General features: G+C 58.1%; 1 protein-coding gene across 1 annotated transcript; it reads right to left on the minus strand.

Annotated features, from left to right (window-relative positions):
- Positions 1-107: 107 nt before the first annotated feature.
- On the minus strand, positions 108-18284 carry SLC45A3 (solute carrier family 45 member 3). The gene is made up of 5 exons (XM_040636518.1): positions 18158-18284; positions 7268-7643; positions 5604-6386; positions 4592-4857; positions 108-2498 (listed from the first exon to the last, which is right to left on the minus strand). Exons 2-5 carry the CDS (start codon positions 7437-7439, stop codon positions 2064-2066), a joined length of 1656 nt encoding a protein of 551 aa, XP_040492452.1. The 5' UTR covers positions 7440-7643; positions 18158-18284; the 3' UTR covers positions 108-2063.
- Positions 18285-18778: the final 494 nt, after the last annotated feature.

Genomic DNA, 18778 nt, shown 5'->3' on the forward strand with positions numbered 1-18778 from the left:
CACCCAACTAACTGAGCCACTCAGGCGCCCCCCCTTTTAAAGATTTTATTTAGAATAAAATAAAGAACATTTTAAAAATAAATAAAGCTGGTTCTTTTAAAAAAAATTATTTAAGTAATCTCTGTACCCAGTGAGGCTCAAACTCCCAGTTCCAAGATCAGGTGTCACATGCTCTAACCACTGGGCGAGACAGGTGCCCCGAATAAAGCTAGTCCTGCACATGGTGTTACCTACACTGACCACGAGAACTGGGAACAGGAAGGCCAGCCAAGTTTGAAAGGGTGAGGGAGATGGCATGGCAGGGAATACTCTGAATGTGACCTAAGCCTGGCAGGAAGGGTGAAGGAGACAGGAACCAAGGCTCAGTGGTGTTGAAATCCTAGCCTGCACGCCTCCAGGTTCCTTTCTACGTCCTGCTGCTGTAGTTGATAGAGGGTGCTTGTTCCAACGTTTTGGCCCTCTGAGAAAGAAAATGCCCCCACTCTCCTGGACTCTGTGTTCTTCCTGCTCCCCACCCCCAAATTCCCAAACACACTCTCCAATCCAAGGGGGGTAGCACATCCAAGCCCAAGCCCCAAACATTGGACGAGTACTGGTCTATGGCTCCATCTGCTGGTGACACTGGGAACTGAAGCTGCCCAAACAGGATCCCTACTGAGAAGGATGCTGAGGATAATTTGAGAGAGATCTGATCCTTCCCCCTCAGGAAAGATAAACACAGGCCAATGAAACATAGAAGAAGCCTTTAATTTCATCACCATAAACATTATACTCTGATTGCTCACATACAGTATAAAATATTTACTCCACTAAATAAATAAGACACAACATTATTGCAAACGGCACTTAAACCCCCCAGAGATAAGACCTCCTTAGCCCAGGCAGGGGGTACTCCTGAGTTTCTGTGCGAGATTCCCCAAGCACAGATATGCCCTGGGGCTGAGACGGATAAAAGCTCGAGGAGCCACACTCTGTGCTTCTTTCTGGTCCTGCAACAGCCCCAGGGAGAGGGCTGTGGAGCCAGTAGGGAAAGGTCGGGGGTGGGCAGCTCCTTCATCAGCCCAGCCCTAGAGAGAACTGAGGGGAGTGGGGGTGGGGGGCAGGCTGGGCCAAGAGAAGAGGGGAGGCTAGGGAGGCTGCTGAGACCTGGAGCCCCACCGTCCACTTACCCCCAGCTCCCCCAGCCTTGGGTAACAGGATTTGGGATATCAGCTGGGTAAGCAGAGCTTCCAAGCTCCTGCGTTAGGCAGTTTTGGGGCCAGACCAATCACCCAAGGGAAGATGATTCTGGCAATGCTCAGTCCAAGAAACCAGCCATGTCCCGGGGCCCACTGGGGATCTCACCTCTTAGACACTGAGATGACAGAGCTGGGAATTGATCCCCCTCTACTTAGTTAAATAAATAAGTTAAATATTTAAAGGCCTGTGTCCCTATGATGGCAACACAGGGGCCAACAAGCCATGTCCTGATAAAATGTAGTCGTGGGGAGGATGGGAGAAAGGCAGTGCTACGCGGCCAGGCTTCCTCTCTCCCCACCAGACTCTTACCCAAAATTAACTTTCATATTCTCAAATCCTGCCGAGGAGTTTCACACTAGAAACTTCTCTGCAAGAGCAACATTGAGGGAATCTATGGGATAAGGGGTCTTGGAGGTGAGAGGCCTGGGTATGTCTTGACCAGGACACTAGCTGTTAACCCTGCCCGGGTAATCCCGCTGCAGAGTCCTGCATTCCAGTGCATGGAGCTAATGAAATGCCCTACCCTTCTGGCCTCCCTGTATTAGTCCAGACTGGAGCCTGTTTGGACCAACAGCCGGCCCTGAAGACTGGAGAGAGAAAGAGAGAGAGAGAGAAGCCCCAGTCCCCCACCTCTGCAGCTCTGCACTTCACCGCCACGGGGTGGCAGCAGAGAGCCACACCACTTTGGCAGCAACAGAAACTGGAAGGCCGGCCCCCCAGGCCTAGGAGGCCACCTGGATCCGGAGTTGGGGGGGGGGGGGGGGGGGAGGGCTGTGACCAGTGAGGCAGGCCCTCCCTCAGTGGGTCAGAAGGTCAGAAGTACTCTACAGGGAGTATTTGGCCAAGTCGCTCTTGTCGAATACTACCTGCGTAGCAAAATAAATGGCCACCAAACCAAGGCCTGCAGCGGACACCATGTAGGCAGTGACAGACTGGCTGAGCTGCACAATGGAGCCCATAAACAGGGACGGGGCCACCTGGGACAGCAGGAAGGCACTGTCCAGGATGGCAAGGTCCAGGCAGATGCCCCGGCCCGGAATGACCCTGGCCTGAGGCACCTCGTCCACCACCACACGCATGGAGACGTCGCAGGAAGAGGCCCCACAGAGCACAGGTGGAGAAGGGAGGAGGCTGCTGCCTCCAGCACCCGTGTGTCCATTGGGGAAGGGAGATCCGGTCTTGGGGCCCGGTGGAAAGCTGGGCATCAGGCTGTCCTCACTGGCACTACTTCCGGCATCTCGGTATTTGGGCAGGAAAACCTGGGGCAGGGGGACAAGGATATGTAGGTATCCAAGCATAGGATCCCAGCTCTAAGAACAGACCCTGGCCTTCATACCAGGGGCTGGAAGAAACCAGCCACCCAGTCTTAATGACAGTTGTGCAGCAGGTCAGAAAACCAAGCACACCCTCCTTGGTCTGGGTCTAGTTAGGAATCTCCTCAGGGATTGGGGATGGGGAGGGGACAGATCTGAATCCAGAAGTCTAGGTCTCCTCTAGCCTCTCCCGGAACCAGTAAGTGGCAGACAAACTCCGACTGCAGGTCAGGAAGAGAATAGAACCCCAAGGTAGAGGAAAAAGACGGAATGAAGACAGGTGAGAAGAGACATGTGTGAGAACAGAGGAACAAAATCCAAAGGTGGGACCCCTGATGGCGAAATCCCCACACAGGCTTTCTTAACCCTCCTACTTCCTGCCCCCCACCACTTCGCTTTGGGACATCCTTCTTAACCTCGCAGAGAGAGGCTCTGCTCCCACTGGGGTCCCAGGCCCTACTGTGAGGTCCATGGCCCTGGACTGAAGATCCAGCAGACAGCTGGGGGAGGAGAGGAACAGGAGGAAACTTCCAGACTCCTATAACCTAGCCGTGCTAATGTTGAAGCCCTTCTTGCTTCTTACTGTGTGCCTTAGATTAGGGTAGCCTGCCTCTGCCCAGGCCCCCCTATTTAAGGACGGGGCCAGAATTCATCCCCCACCGTCCCTGTGCCCGCTGGTGCCTCACGCAGAAGGGCTCTCGAGAGGGCTGCGCTAGAGCTGGGACCTATGGGAGCTCAAAACGGAAACCAACAGCTCCTGGTGCGGCCAGCAGTAGGCAAAGCAAGTACAGACAGTATACAGGGCCAAGTGTGCCGGCACTGGGCCTCCCAGGACCTGTCCTCCCCGCCTGCCACCCCCGGGAAGACCAGTGAGGCTGGAGCCCCAAGAAGCCCCTAGGGACAGACACGCTCCGCGGTCCCAGGGGACCAGCCCCAGCACGTTCCCTGGTGCGAGTGCGTAAGCCCACGCCTGGCCTCTGGACACCAGCCCCCAAGCCCCGAGCCGGGGCAGTGGAAGGATGGAGGCTGAGGAAGGTTATCTGTGTGCTGACGGGGGCCTCAGGGACCAGGCTACCCCAACCCAAGGCCTGGCCCTCCCTCCACACACCGCACCCCTGCAGCTACCTACTCAATTAACCACCCTCTTAGCTAGCTACTTCCCCGCTACCTCACTCATGCCCTCCAGGGGCAGACGTACATCTTCCCTGCATCTGGAAGCTCCAGGAGGGCCGGCCTGCATCTCCTCCCTCAGGACACCCCAACTTCTTACCCTCTGGGCGGAGCTCTGCACCCGGGGCTGTAGCTCACTGAGGCCAGTGAAGGGGACAAAGGCGACCACACAGCTTTGGTCAGGAGGCTTCCCACAAAACGGGGCCCCTGGAGGGGCTGGTTGGTGTGGGGCCAAGCAGGAAGGAGGCCCCCAACTTACAGTGGCCAGGCGAGCGGTGGCAGGTGCGGCAGGCTCAGAGATCCGCCGTGGGGGCGGGGGAAGGGGACGGAGACAAAGGGGTGAGGCAGGAAAAGAAAAAGAGAGAATTAGGCAGAAAATGAAGATAAACCAGAAAGAGAAGGGGTAGTAAGGAGCCTTCCCCAGCTGGGAGACCAAAGCAGGGCATGGGTCAGTCACAATGCCCCTTCCTGAATAAAGAGAGCCATTGCCAACCCCAGACCACCCCCACTCACTGGCTGCTGAAGCCAGGTGCCCCAGAGGCCATCTGATCCAGCCCACCGCCCTGCCTCTGCCTAGAACAACCCAGCCCAGACTGAGGGCCTCCACTAGCCAGATTCTTCAGGATTCCCAAAGAAGGATTTAGCATTTCCTGCAATCATCCACTCAGTGCTTTAGAGTCCTGACACCAGGAAGTCATTCCCAGAATCTAATCTACGCCCTCCTTCCGCAGCCCACGTCTCTGGCCCTGGGCTACATGGGCTTCCTCTCCAATCAAAGAACGGCTTCTCCCATGTCTCTGCCCAGACCCGGTTAGGGGCTTATCCGTCTCCCCTCCGCCCCCGCTCCACCCAGTGGCCAGCGTGAGTACCTGCTTCTCGCGGTGGTAGAGGGAGGCTAGCGTGTAGGGCAGGATCTGCAGGGCTGAGAAGGTAAAGCCGGTGAGGGCGGCCGACGCGGTCACCACAGCCACGCTGCGCGACAGGCACATGGTGCCGGCAGCGACAGGGAAGGCCACCACGCTGGCCAAATAGACGGCCCGGGTGCCGCATCGCTGTACCAGCCGGTCCATGACCAGAGAGAAGAGCAGGGAGACAGCACACTGCAGGAACAGCCCCAGGCTGCCCATCCGGACCCCTGCAGGGTGGGGGAGAAGAGGAGGTCAGCCCCCCAGCAGCGGGAGGCCCCGTACAAGCTGGGGAGGGGTCAGACTGTGGGCACCTGTCGTCGAAGACTCGGCATGGACCGGACCTGCTCACCCGCGTCATCTCCACCCAGCTGTGGCCACCGGAGTCTAGGTTTTTCCACCGCCCTTAGACGGTGGGTGCTGCCAAAGCCTCTGGCTAAGGGCAGAGGAAGACGTTCTGAGGGTTGTTTGGGGGCCTCAGCTAGTGCTCAGCTCTCTGAGGGTACGAGGAAACACAGAGACCGCTCTGCCTCTGGCTCCAGGACAGAGCTCGGGAGCGCCTGAGCTGAAGGCCTGGCCAGGGAACGTGGCAAGTCAACAGCGGGAGGAGAGGGCACCCTGAAGTTGGGGCCCTGGCCTTACTCCTCTACTCCCTCTGCTCCTTAACTAAGCTTAGCCTTTTCTTCTGGCAAATTGGGGCAATGACTCTGAACAAACTCTCCACGGCCAGAGGCCCAGAGGCGTTGTCAAGACGGCAAGCCCAAGCCGAGCTGCCCTGCACCGTGGGGGCCACGTGCAGAGATGGGGCCCACTTTCCTGACAGGCAAATCAGGAGCCCAGATGCACAGCTACCAGCCGGGCACAGACTGCAGGCTGTGGGCCTCTCCCAAGGCCGGGCCGTCCCCTGGGGGTGGGGGGGAATCTCTCACAGCAGCCCCCTCCCTGCCCCCCCCCCGCCTCGCTGCTAAGGCCTTACCTTCATCATACTGTCTCCGGGCATCTGTGCCGGGCGCAGCCCGGGGCACGCCCTGGTACAGCCCCTCGCCCACGAAGTCCGTGTAGAACAACGTGAAGGTCATGAAGGCCATCCAGCTGCACAGCTCGGCCACGAAGAGTCTGCGCAGCGTGCGGGGCACACGGCAGCAGAGCCGGTGCAGCCGGGGAAACAGGGCGCCCAGGGTCCGGAAAGCCAGGCGGGTGTGGCACGCACAGCAGTGCGGCCCCGACGGCACCGCCAGCCCTTCCGCCGGCTCGGCAGGCCCCAGCGCGGCCTCCTCGGCCACAAACAGTGTGGCCGCCACGCAGGTAAGGAAGATGACGGTGAGCAGGCCAAAGAGGCACTCCTCCTGGGTGCCCAGGTAGGGGGCCAGGGCACTGGCGTCCCAGTCGATGGCGGGCAGGAGGTAGCCCAGGCAGCCCCCGAGGCTGATCATGAAGGCATAGACGGAGAAGGCCTGCCGACACTGGTCTGGGTCCCGGAAGAGGTCAGAGAGCAGGGCCTCCAGCGGGGTGAAGCAAACCTGGCCACAGAAGTCCAGTAGCCCCACCCCCAGGATCAGCAGGGCCAGCTCCAGGGGCCTGGTGTCCGGGCACAGCAGCCCCGCCAGCCAGCCGGCCCTCGGGATGAGGAAGAGGCTCAGCAGGACGCCCAGGGACAGGGCCCAGATGAAGGGCCTCCGGCGGCCGTAGCGCCCACGCCAATGGTCACTGGCTGAGCCTAGGAGTGGGACCGAGACGAGGCCCAGCACTGGACCGATGCCTGCAGGAAGGACACACCGAATGAGCCAGAGGCTGGGGGCTGGGGCCCTAAGGGGCCGTGGGGGAGGGGGACCAAGCTCTTAGAGAAGGATGGAAATGACCACCATCCTATCACATGCAGGGCCACCTCTGTGCTGGACACAGTGCGGAATATGTCACACCGACTCGAGTTTAGTCTTCGTAGCTAGGATTGCTAACGCCCCGTCTTGAGATGGGCACGCTGACGCATGGAACAACTGGTAAGTGAGCCTTGAGCACAGGCGCCGAGGTGGGGGGCAGGGGCAAGGGGCAGAGTTTCAACAGGCAGTCTGACCCCAGGGCCTGTGATCCTGGGAGCCTCCGCCCCAGGGTGACCACTTGCCTTCTGTGGCTTTTGCAGAACACATCTGTGGTCAGGAGCCCAGCCCAGGCCTGAGGGGTAAGAAAGAGCCCTGGCTGGGAGACCCTGATCCCACTAACCAATAGCTAGCCCTCCAGCCTGCCTCAGTCACCCAACCACTCATCAGCCTCCATGACCTCCTCTGTGAAATGGGGGACCCCAAAGGTGTCGCAAGGATTAAATGAGTAACAGAGAGAAATCAGAAAGGGCTGGACAAAGGGGTCAAGAGCAGTGTCTCCTATTTGCCAGGCATTATGTAGGGGTCAGGGGTATTGGGGTGACCACGGAATGTTCCTGTGCTCTTTTCCTATTGGGCCCCCCTGCCCCGTCCAGCCCACCATCACCCCTCCACCCTGCAACCCCTCCCTCCCCCCCCTCCCCCCGGCTCCACAGGCCCAGGAAGAGCACGCAGCCACCTCTCCCGCTTTGGGCAGACGCACTGCCACCCTACCTCCTGGGTGTCGTGGATCTGCAGTGCGAGGGAAGGAGGATGTGGTACTCACCTAGCACCATGGTCATGAACTTCTCCTCGACCCCCACTTCCAGCAGCAAGGGCGGCACGTAGGTGATGCCGGCAGCCAGGCACACCTCCAGGCCAAAGGTCAGCAGGTTGACCAGCAGGAGCTGGGCCTTCCGATGCCGCAGCAGGCGGCCGGCCCACAGCCTCTGGACCATGGTGGGCTTCACACGCTCCACAACTGCGGTGGCTCAGCCCTGCTCCGGACGCCCAGGCCTCTCCTCCTTGCTGCCACCAACTGCCCCGGCCTCGGCCAGGAGCCCATTTCTGCCAGCATTCCGTGCAGGTCCGGCTCCTCAGTCCCTGCTAAGCGCCTGTGGCCGTAGGGTGCCTCGGTGGGGACATAGCTTGTCACTCGGATCCTGAAAGGACAGGGACCATCAAACACAGACCGTGAAACCCCGGGAACCAGGCCTCCAGGATTTGCTCTGAGTTCTGTGAATCCTGTTCACTCCCAGGCTGGCGACGACAGTGTGGCCGTGCCACCCTACTGCCAATCAGGAAATGCATGTTAATATTAGCCTAAGGCTGACATAACTAATAAGGTAAATATGATTTTTAAACCTCAGCACACTCCAGAGCCAAACAGACGTCCGTTTTTCTCTGTTTTGGAATATCTTTGCCATTGCCCTTGCCTGCTGGGATGGAAAAAAGAAAAGAAAGAAAATCGAACCAACTGAACTCCCAGTTCCCCAGGCCCTGTTATCAAGGTGCCCCTGGAGACCTCTGCCAGGCCTGGCGTGTTTGCTTTTCTCTCTCCACTTCCCAAAGCTGGGCTGTTCAATTCCCCTTTGTTAGGAGTAGCACTTCCTATTCCGAGCTGCCTGGCCACAAGCCACGGTGCACCATAACCCGAGCCCCCAAGGACGAGGACAAGGCGGGGAGGGCGGGGAGGCTGTGGTTTGTTGGGTTGGGTTTTAACCTGTCATTGAAACCACTTAAAGAGGGCTCCCCTGGGGGAACCTGGGCCTGCAAACCTCTCCCTGGAGTTTCTCTCTGTGCTCAAGGCTCGTGGGGAAGAAACATTCCCACGTATATTGCCCAACTGTCAGGGACAGTGGGGCCTGCTCCCAGGTCCCTGCCTCCCAGGGGCACCGGCTGGTGGCAACCATAATGACCCCGGTGACGCGGCGTTGGCAGGAGGCCCCACCACTTCCCTGCAGCCTTTCTCTGCCCCCCAAATGGCTCCATTCTCAGCAAAGAAGTCCCCATGGCCCTCCCTGCTAGGCCTGCCTCGTGTGCCTAGAGATCTCACTGGGGGAGCCCCCACCCTGTGCCCCCAACCCCCAGGCAATTGGCTTCCAGGTCTTGCTTCCTGACAACAGGACCCGACACTACCTGCTCTGTGTAGGGATGACCACAAAAGAGGGAAAATCAAGTCAGCCATGAAGAGGAGTATAGAAGGTGGGTCTTCGTGAGAAAAGGCAAGAGTCCCCTAACTTGTCAATCATTCGAAAGAGGTGCAGACAGAGCTTCATGCCACTCCTGGCTGGAGTCTAGACTGCGTTCCCCTGCCTCACCAATTCACTCCCATTCACTCCCATAAAGGCCGTGGACCGGCCCTGCTCACGAACAAGGTCCACAGCCCAGAGGGCCCCGCCTCTGCCCCTCCCTGAGTGGGCACCTGGGGCACCCTCGGCCCTCCTTCACTCCCCTCCAATCTCAGCATCTCATCGTCTGCCGCTTCCACTTCTTTTATCTTTTCAAATAACACTCAGCCTTCCAGGGCCTTCTGTGCTACAAAGCCCGTGGTAGGTGTTCTCTGAAATAGGCCACAGAGAAATCAGATGGCCGCCAATCCCCGGGAAGATGTGTCCCTCCCATAACCCCATAACCGCTTTGCAGCTGGTAGACCAGAAAGGAAGGCTGGGCAACCAGCAGCCTCCTCCCCAAAGTTCTGCTCAGACCCAGACCATCCACTTTGGGAAGGGGCATGGACTCTTATGGGGGTGGCATGGGGAGGAGTGTAAAATACTGACCCCCAGAGTCCCTAAAGGGGTGGAGGGGGCCACATGTCAGTCCTCCTCGCTGGGCAGTTTTGAGCCAATCCCCTCCCCTGCCTCAGCAACCCCACAAGGAGGGCAGGACCCCGCACATAGACCAAGATGGGGGTACTCTCCAGCCTGGAGGGAGGGGTTCTGGGTCAAAAGGCTCCCAGCCCATTCTACTCCCCGCCCTCAGTCTGGGAAGGCCCTGGACACTCCCAGCTGTGGGTAAAGGGACCAGGTCCTCCCTGAGCAAACAGACCGTCAGACCCAGACTCACCCACAACTTGCCCACATTCCCAAGCTCTCCTTGCTCTCTGTGGTTTCAAGTAAATTGCAGCTCTGCAAGAAAACGCTAATCACCCCACCTGCCTCCTTCCCGTCCTACCCCAGCCCCTTTCTCCTAGGAAGAGGCAGGACACCCTCCTTAGCCCAGGAGAGAGAAAGACAAAAAGACCAAAGGGGGTGAAGAGAGGAATTTCCCTTCACTCTCCTTCAGTCCAAGTAGCTCATTAGCCGCCTCCCTCTCCCTCCTTTCTCCAGCCTCCTCCACCCTCTCCAGCACCAGGTAACTGGGGGCTGGGCCGGGTGAAGAATTCTTTGAAAGGAGTTGGGTAGGAGGTGGGCAGGCTCCAAGCCCAGCTCGGCACCCCTCTGTTCTTAGGTTGCTAAGCCCGTCCTCTCTCTTTTGACTTCTACTGTGCCTCAAGGTCCAGGGCACTCTAGCCACCTCTAGAGTGGAGTCTTCCCAGCCCAGGACTGCCTAAGGAATTCCTCCTCCCCGAACCTTCCCCAGAGCCCTAGTCTCACCCATGTCATCCCCGCTCTGGGGTCCTCAGGGCAGAGTGCACCCCAAAGGTCCCCCACAGTGCTCACCGGGCACCTGCCATCCCTCCAGGACACCACAGAAGCCCAGGCCCTGCCCGGTGCCCAGGCCCAGAGCAAGTGGTTCCCCCCACTTTGGTGGCAACCACTCCCTTCTGCAGCCCAAGGGCACGCTGCCCACCAAAGCTTCTAAGTGACAGATGACTGCCCGCACCCATTTGGGGCATTCTGCTGTCTTCATCAGGAATGCAGGCGGGGAGACAGAGTTCAATTCTCCTCAGCACCCTCGGTGTCAGAGGGGCTTCTGACTCAAATCCGCCTGTCCCACTGCTCCCGGAGCACTCAGCCTGTCTGGCAAACAGAAGATCAACCCGCAGAGCCGGCCTCCCGGGGCTCACCTGGTAGGGAGGGGGCGGGAAGAGGAGGGAAGTGGAGGTACCGCGAGGGGAGTGTGGCCTGACCTCCCAAAGGGAACAGCAGCCTTCGGGGAGGACAAGTCCCTCTCAAGTTCCAAGTATCTGTCCTCCAATGACAGGACAGCAAGAAGGCTGGAAGAAACGCAAGACCTCCAGGAACCTCCTTGGAGCTCTGCCCCAGGCCACCTTTCCTCATCCCTGGGGGAGCAGAACCAAGCACGCTGGGCCCGCTCAGTGAGCCCAGCCCCAGAGAGCAGGAGCCCTACGGGCAACGCTCCCCACCCTCCAGCGCCCACCCTAGCACGGGGGGGCCTGGGAAACTTTTACCCAAGGAATGCACGGCTGAAAGCAGCGTGGGGGTGGGGGGTGGGAGAGATGGGAAAGACCGAAGGGCCCCCCACCCCCACCCCCACCAGGGAAACCCTGGCCACACCCCCAGAGGGGGCAACTCCTAAAGTTTCAAAGGTGGTGAGGGGGCCGCACAGCCCCTCGGGCGGAACGGCCCACGTCGGGTCTGGCACAGGCGAGCGTGGGGAATGAGACTGAGCGGCAAGAACCGACTTGGCCTGAACTCTCTCCAAAATGCAAAAGACAGAGAGAAGGAGGTGGGGGGAAGGGCGAGAGCCCACTCTGGTAGCCCCCTAGGAAGGGAGCGTCAGAGGGACGCAGAAAGAGGCCTTTGAGGGCTTTCAAAGGGGCTCCTGCCACCCTCACGACTGAGGTGGGGCCCGGGGGGAGCGGGTTCCCTCGCTGACAGACAGAGGCCAGAGGAGCCCAGGCTCGGGGCAGCCCCGCCGTGGGCCAGTGTCAGGCATCAATTCTATGGGCTCTTTATGCGGGCCGGCGTCCCCCTACCCCGCCAGGCACATCAAACGCTGTGGCCCCCACCCTGACCCCAGCAGCTCGGCGACCCTGCGTCCTCCCTCCACACTCACAAAGCCGGCCCGGCTTTCTCACGCGCTCCTCTACCCCTCACAGCCCCCAGGCGGCCCCTCCCGCAGAGAAGGAAACGCAGTGGGGTGGGCTCCCTCCAGGAATAATGACTCAGCTGCAGAAAGGGGGTGGGGTCACTCCTGGCCAATCTCCCCAACACACACCCCACGCACAGGAGGCTGTCTGGGCCCAGGCTGGGAGGGCGGGTGAGGCGAAATCCCCAGGTGGAGACTGCAGGAAGGGGGGGACCCCCGTTCTCCCACACCGGACTGGATACTAGGATCCCCTTCCAAGCTGAGCTCTCCCAGGCCCTCTAGGTTGGGGGCAGGGAAGAGGGCTGGGGGTTCACCAGCCCCGCATCCCCGTGACCCAACCTCCTGCCTCAGTCCCAGGGGACCAATGTCCTTGGCCTTACCAGGTAAAACCTAGCACACTGCACTCCCGAAATGAGCTCTGCCCTCGTGGGGCCCTGGGGCACCCCAGAAAGAGGCAGGGCTGGCCAGCCAGGAGACCTGAAAATGAGGGGGTTGGGCCCCGCATAGGAGACGCACCTGGTTTGTCCCTTCCTACCCACATTCAGTCTTTGATTCTTGGGCTCAAACTCCCAAAGAAGTGAGGGTCTGCTCTCCCCCACCCCACCCTATAAAAAAGGCAGCGATCTGCTGAAATACCCCAGACCGACACTTTGTAGGGTTCCCCCAGGCACCCGAAAACTCTGCCCAGCATGCAACCTCTCCACCTCGAGGGAAGGGTCCGAAAGAAGAAGGGCTGGACAGAGGGGAGGAGGACCCCACCCCCGCCCCAGGCCCCAGACTCGCTCCCTAGCTCCTGTCTCCCCCAGGGCCCAGAGGCCAGGGATTTGGAGCTCGCCCTGCTGCGCTGCCTTTTCTTCCCTGGGACTGGAAGCCTTCTGCTCAGCAGCTTGTCAGAGAGAGTGAGGGGGCTGCAGGCCAGGACACAAAGGGGGATTAGGGAGAAACCTCTCGGCCCACAGAGTAATCCATCAAACTCTCTCCCGGCTGCCAGCACTGGCCCCTTCCCACTCAATTCCCCTTCCAGCTGCCGCAGGCCCCCCACCCCCTCCAGCTCCTGAGCCCTGTCGCTTCGGGCAGCACAGAGAATCCCAGGCCCTGGGGGGGCAGAGGGGGCACACCGCAGACACTGGGAAAGGGGCAACGGCCCCCTCCCCCCACTCACCCCCAATGTGTGAAAACCCAACAGGTGGCAGTGGCTTGGAGGAAAGTTGCTTTTGTTGCCCTGTCTGAGAGCCCCAGCCCAGCTTCTGAAAGGAAACCAATGCGAAGAGGTTGGGGAAAGGGGAGGGGAAAGGACGGCCAGGCGGGCAGTCCCGGGAGCCCACTCTCTTCTCCCCTCCCCTCTGCAACTCATGGACAGGAGTTCTGGGGCTAGCCTGACCCTCACCTTGGCCGGTCAGTCCTGGCCAGCCGAAGTGGAGGTGAAGCCCCTCCCCAAGGGGTCACCTGGCAAGTCCATAAGTCACCGTCTGCACAGACACACATCTGACTCTGGGCAGTGACCTCCCAATCAGACTTCCTTTCTGAGAACAGTGGTGACTCAAGGTCACACTGGGTCACCTTGACCAAGTGCCCTCTGAACCAAGGCGACCAGTTACTCTTCACCCTGGAGCTCCCTTCTACCCCAGGGGCCACCAGCCTCTGAACCCTAGCGGGTTCGGCAGGGTGTCCCTGGGGGTGGCAGCCTGATCTTGGTCTGCGCGCCAACTCCCCCAGTCACATGACCCGGGTCGTGGCCCTCCCAACCCCGCATGAGGGGGTCAGGCCTTTCTTCTCTGGTAGCATTCCCCTCTCACCCACATGCCACCCACTCAGGCACTCACACCCCTTTCGCCCCCAGAGGCCAGAGGAATGCCAGGAATGTAAATGCCCCCCAGGTGCTGGCCCCGACAGGTGAGGAGAGGTCACCCCAGCAGACCTGCCTGGTGGCTGAGGCTGGGAAGGGAGATGGAGGGCGGAGTCAGCCTCCCACGGTTATGACACAGGGTGGATCCCAACCCCAGGGACAGGAATCACAGTGGCTGACACCGGCTAGCTGTCCAGAAGGTGTCTGGCATGTGCTGGATACCTGACATACTTTTCTAATTCCAACCTTTCGAAAATGCTGCCAAGTGCTCTGAACTGGGAACCAGGACAGTATAGTCTAGTTTCAGCAACTGTGGCTGCTGTGTGGCCTGGACAAGCTATTTCACACACACACACCCACACTAGGGATTCACACGTGTAAAATGAGAACCAGTCTACATACCGTCTGAGGCTCTCTACAACTGTGCAGCTCAAGGATCTCACGCCCACCCGCCCCCCACTCCCCCCTTCCTTCCCCAGCCTCAGGTATGGTGCTCTCCCTGGACAGGTGCCTACTAAGTGCTCACTGCCAAGGCCACATGGCATTGGGGAGGGGGTTCCATAGCTTTCCATGATAGGGAGGCCCGGGAACCGGGTGGAGAGGGGCTCCCAGTTGCACTTACCCCATCCTCCACCTGCCTACTCGTGCACGCCAGAGCGCCAAGGGCTAGCGGCCACCTGAGCCTGAGCCCAGTAACCAGACATCTGCGGACAGAGTTGCCCTCTCCCTACTCCCTCCCAGAGCTGGACTCCAATTTCCTGGCAGAAATTGATAAATTCTTCCTCTACTTGGGCCACAATAAATGCTTCCCTACAATGTGGGGTAGCGGTACCAAGAAATCCCTTGGTCCGGGGTGGGGAGGAGAATGGGGAGCTTGGCACAGGCTCCGGGCCGCTGGGAAGTTCTCTCCCCCTGATGCCTTCTCTGTTCCTACAGCCCCTGCGAAGTGAAACCTGAAAGGCCTCCCTCCTAGTGAATTTGAACTTTGCCAGTCAGCCAGGCGGGGCAGCTCTCCCCATCCCGCACAGCCAACCCTTGCCCACTTCCTGCCGACCGGCCTCCCTTAGGACGTGCAAGCACACAGAAAAGAGGCAGAGGATGGAGGGTCTGGACACACCTACCGATGAGCAGAACCCCAGGCTGGAAGGAGGACCAGGATGCTGGTCCTGGCTCTGCAATGCCCCACCTCTAAGGTCTCAAATTCAACGGTCTCGGTCTCTCGGGGCCCTTCAGCCCTGCTACCCTACGGTCTGTGACCAGTCCTATTTATCAACATGGGGCTCTGGGCCAGAGCCAGCCCTCTGGAAATGTGTTCTCAAAACCCCAGTCACTCAGTAGTGAGCAGGGTGCAAGGGGGTTCCAAAAAGGACTCTTTTATTAAAGAGTCCTAGTTTGCCCACCCTTGGAGGAAGTATGCCTCAGTGCATGCAACCTAAGCTCCCCCAAAGGAATGTCAAAGAGGACTAAAACTAACCTGCTCACTCGCTCACCCAGCGACCCACCCAACCCTCGCTGAGGTCCAATCACAGACAAGCCCAAGGTGAAGGTGCTGGGGCTACAGAAACAATGGCTGGCAGCCCCCTTTGGCAGTGCTAAGACACAAGTCCCTGAAGTTGGGGGTCCAAGGTGTAGGGCATGGCCTGTTCTTCCAGGGCTTCCAGGGGGAAGAAGCCATGTTGTGGAGCCTTAAGATGAGTGGGTCGGAACCATGCAGAAAAGGGCAGATATTTGCAAAACACAGCCACTGAAGCCTGGCCCTTCCATACACACCTGCCTCTCCTTTCGGCCCCTCCCCGGTGAGGCATGGTGGAAAGAATACCAGACCCAAGATCATGGCAATGGGTTTCGATCTCAGATCTGGGCCCAAGATGGGGGAATCTATCAGCACTGGGCTTGATTTTCCTTCCAAAGTATCACCATGCTCCAGTTACCTCCTCCAGATGCCTCCCCATTCACCTGACCCCTGTCCAGCTCATGTCCCATATCTCTAGGGCTCCCTGGAACCCAAGCCATCAAGGATCCCCTCTTTCAGGGGTGCCTGGGTGGCTCAGTCAGTGAAGCATCTGCCTGTCACTCAGGTTATGATCCCAGAGTCCTGGGATCAAGCCCCGCTTCCAGCTCCTTGCTCATCAGGGAGCCTGCTTCTCCCTCTCCACGCTGCTCCCCCTGCTGGTGCTCTCTCTGTCAAATAAATAAATAGATACAACCTTAAAAAAAAAAAAAAAGGAACCCCTCTTTTCCCCTCTTTCCTCCAAATCTTGCAGCCCTCAGTGTTGGATACTGCCAGTGGTCCTTCCGGTTTGTTTCCCTACCCCTGCCCCACTAGACCTTCGACTCCTGGAAAGCAAGGACCACAGTTCCTGTCCAGGACCTAGAAGGGGGAGTGCTCAACAGAAGGCTTTCCAAGTGAGGCTGAATCAGGATTCCTGTCTAATGCAACGTGACCAGCCTGCCAGGGACTCAGGCAGGGCCACACTCGAGGTATTTGGGTGCTCAGCTCTTTCCAGCGACAGGAGCCAGGAGTGGGAAGCTAGATTGTCACATCCCTAGGAATGGGCTGTGTGGTTCCAGCTTGGACACTATTCACCAGCTCAAAAGATATTCAAGAATAGAGGTTGGGGTGGGACATAAGAAAGAGCATTCGGGAAGGAGGGACTTGTCTCTGGCTGGCTGCTCTTGAGGGTAACTATCTGGCTGGGCGTTGGGTCTGGCCTGAAACTGGTGACTGAGGGACTATGGCCCATGGGATCAGAGGCTGTTCTCCAGCCCCTTTCTTGCTGGCTCATCCCAGCATCCCAGAGAGAGGGGTCTCCAGAATTAACAAAGAAGGGCAAGGGAACACACATGTATTGAGCACCTGGTCTGTGCAGGCACTTTGCAAAACATGCCTATCTCATGTAATCCTCTTTGTAACCTTGCAAGGTGACTATTATCCTCTCCATTTTACAGACACAGACTCCACGGCCAACAGGTGAGGCAGGCCCGTCTCCAATATCAGAAGCAAGAAGCCCTACAAGTCATTCAGGGTCAGTGGCAAAACTGTGGACTGTTTCCCATGGAGGAGGAAACACAGACCTCATAGTAGGAAAAGGGATTAAATAGGAAGCTCTGGCCAGATACCAGGACCATCCCGTGATGGCTCGGTCAGCCCCTGCCCCCCAGCAGGGACACTTAATACACTAGACAAAGCTCCACACTCCAGCTCTAATGCTGGGAGTCAAGTGGCATCAGCGTTCGAGACGCTGGGCCTGGCACCAACTGGTCCAGCCTCTCCTTGCTGTCCAGCAAACGGGGCCACTGACTATTCAAAGAAAGCCAGGCTGGGTTTTTCTTCTGGCTATCAGAAAGTGATGCAGCCCAAGGGCTGGGCGGGGGGCGGGGGGAGGACAGAGCAGAACCCTGACTTCAGTATGCTCTCTCCTCCTCATATAGTTTCCCTAAAAATCACAGCAAATCACCTTTCTGCATAGGGGGCTCTTACTCTTTCAAGATACATATTCACCTCTATGATCCCCTGGTATTCTCTTCCACCTTGAGGAGACAGGCAGGGCAGGGGTTTCTGGACTGATTAAAAAACAAGTCACACACAGTATTGATGGAAGAGACCAGGATGTCCAGTCCTGGTGTGTTCTTTGCACCAGACCACAAGTTCAACAGCAAGTAGGTCATTCACGGTTTACATATAGTTATATATGGTCTAATTCCCTTGCTCAGAAACTCTGGTTTCTAAGCGTAAACCGCAAAGATTGCCTCCCTTGTCACCAAACAGCAGCAGCTGACATTGATGGGCTCTTTTTACACACCCCTGCTGTGCTGGGAGCTTCACCTGTATCAGCTCCTTTAATGCTCACAATACGCGGAGGGGGGAGGGGGTACTGTTATCCTCATCTCACGGCGGAGGAAGGTGAAGCACAGAGAAGTGAAATAACTTACACAAGAGGAAATGGGCTTGAAATTCGGGCACCTCGGTGCTGGAGGCCAGTCTCTTCACTAGTCATACGGACTCCCCGAGGTCCGGGAGAGCTTGCTCCCAAAGAAACAAGAGCAGAACCCAAACACAGAGTCCCATGCTAGGTGCTGCTGTCCATTCGGTCCTGGGTAATAGACACAGTTAAGTACAGCTAACATTTACTGACCACTTATTACCTAAGGCACAAATCCCAGGGCTCTGTATGCATGATTTAATAAAGCTCTACATTTTTCATATTTTATACATTATACACAATCAGCTATTTCTAGTTAAGAAACAAAAAAAGCTACGGGATGCCTGGCTGCCTCAGTGGGAAGAGCATGCAACTCTTGATCTTGGGGTCCTGAGTTTGAGCCCTAAATTGGGTGTAGAGCTTACCTAAATAAATAAATAAACTTCTAAAAAAAGCTGTAAAGTATGATCACTATTATTATCAGCCCCAGATTGCGGCTAGGGATACGGAGGCTTTGAAGAGGTTAAGGAACTGGCCCAACGTTCCACCGCTGGTAGAGCAGCAAACATAGAAAGCCTGTCTTTCTATAGTCCACGTTCTTACCCATTGTGTTGTGCTGTCAGGCTCTAATGGTCCAAACGAAAGCACTTAATTTCACCTTCGGAGTCCCCAGACCATCCCCACCTTTCTGCCTTGTCCCTCCAGAGCCCCGCCCGGGCTGAGAGGGAGGGGACTCCACACCATCCTGCCACCACCTGGTAGCCTGGAAGGCCCTGGGTGGGTCACCAGGAATCACTCTGCAGCTCCTCCTCCTCCTTCGGGATAACCCCGCAGAGCCAAGAGGGGCAGCGGAGTTCACCACACACTCCGCAAGGACGTCGGAAACTTCCCCTCACACACCCCACACACATACCCTAATTGGGGCCTGGATGTCCACAGCTCTACATTCACCCACAGCTGTATTTTCCTCTTCAGACTCAGCCTGCTGACTCAAGCTCCATTTTTCTGAGCACTTTTAGAAAAACAGAGTCCTGGCTCCATGACAGGCCTGGGGGGAGGAGATAAGGGAGGAATGAGGGGATGGGACCCATCCAACAGAAGGGCCTGCGACCTCAAATACCGTAGCACTCACTCCCTAAGAGAAGCCACTCTGCACATTTCCCCGGGCTTCCCTTCCAGGCTGTCCTTCCTGGGCCCTCCCCTCCCTACCCCCGCGTGCCAGCCTGCTCCCCAAGCCTTGGGCAGGTGAGCCCCACACCAAGGCTGTCCTATTCTGAAAGGAGATCTGCTACGGGCATCAGAAAAGGCAGCCAGAGGCCCCCAGGGCCTCACCCCACCCCTGAGCAAGGCTTCCAGGAGCGCAGTAAGGGTGGCTCTGGGCCTGGGTGCACGGGCTATGCCCGGCTGCAGACTGCAGGGCAGCAAAACAGCAGCTGGGCTATTCTTAGTGTCCGTTCCACTGGGATCAGGTCTGTGTAACAGCTGAAGGGCAAGTCCTCACCAGGTACCCACCATGCCAAACCCCTCCCTAACC

This window comes from Ursus maritimus, unplaced genomic scaffold, assembly GCF_017311325.1.
Source record: "Ursus maritimus isolate PB19 unplaced genomic scaffold, ASM1731132v1 scaffold_2, whole genome shotgun sequence".
In the NCBI taxonomy this organism is placed as follows: Eukaryota; Metazoa; Chordata; class Mammalia; order Carnivora; family Ursidae; genus Ursus; species Ursus maritimus.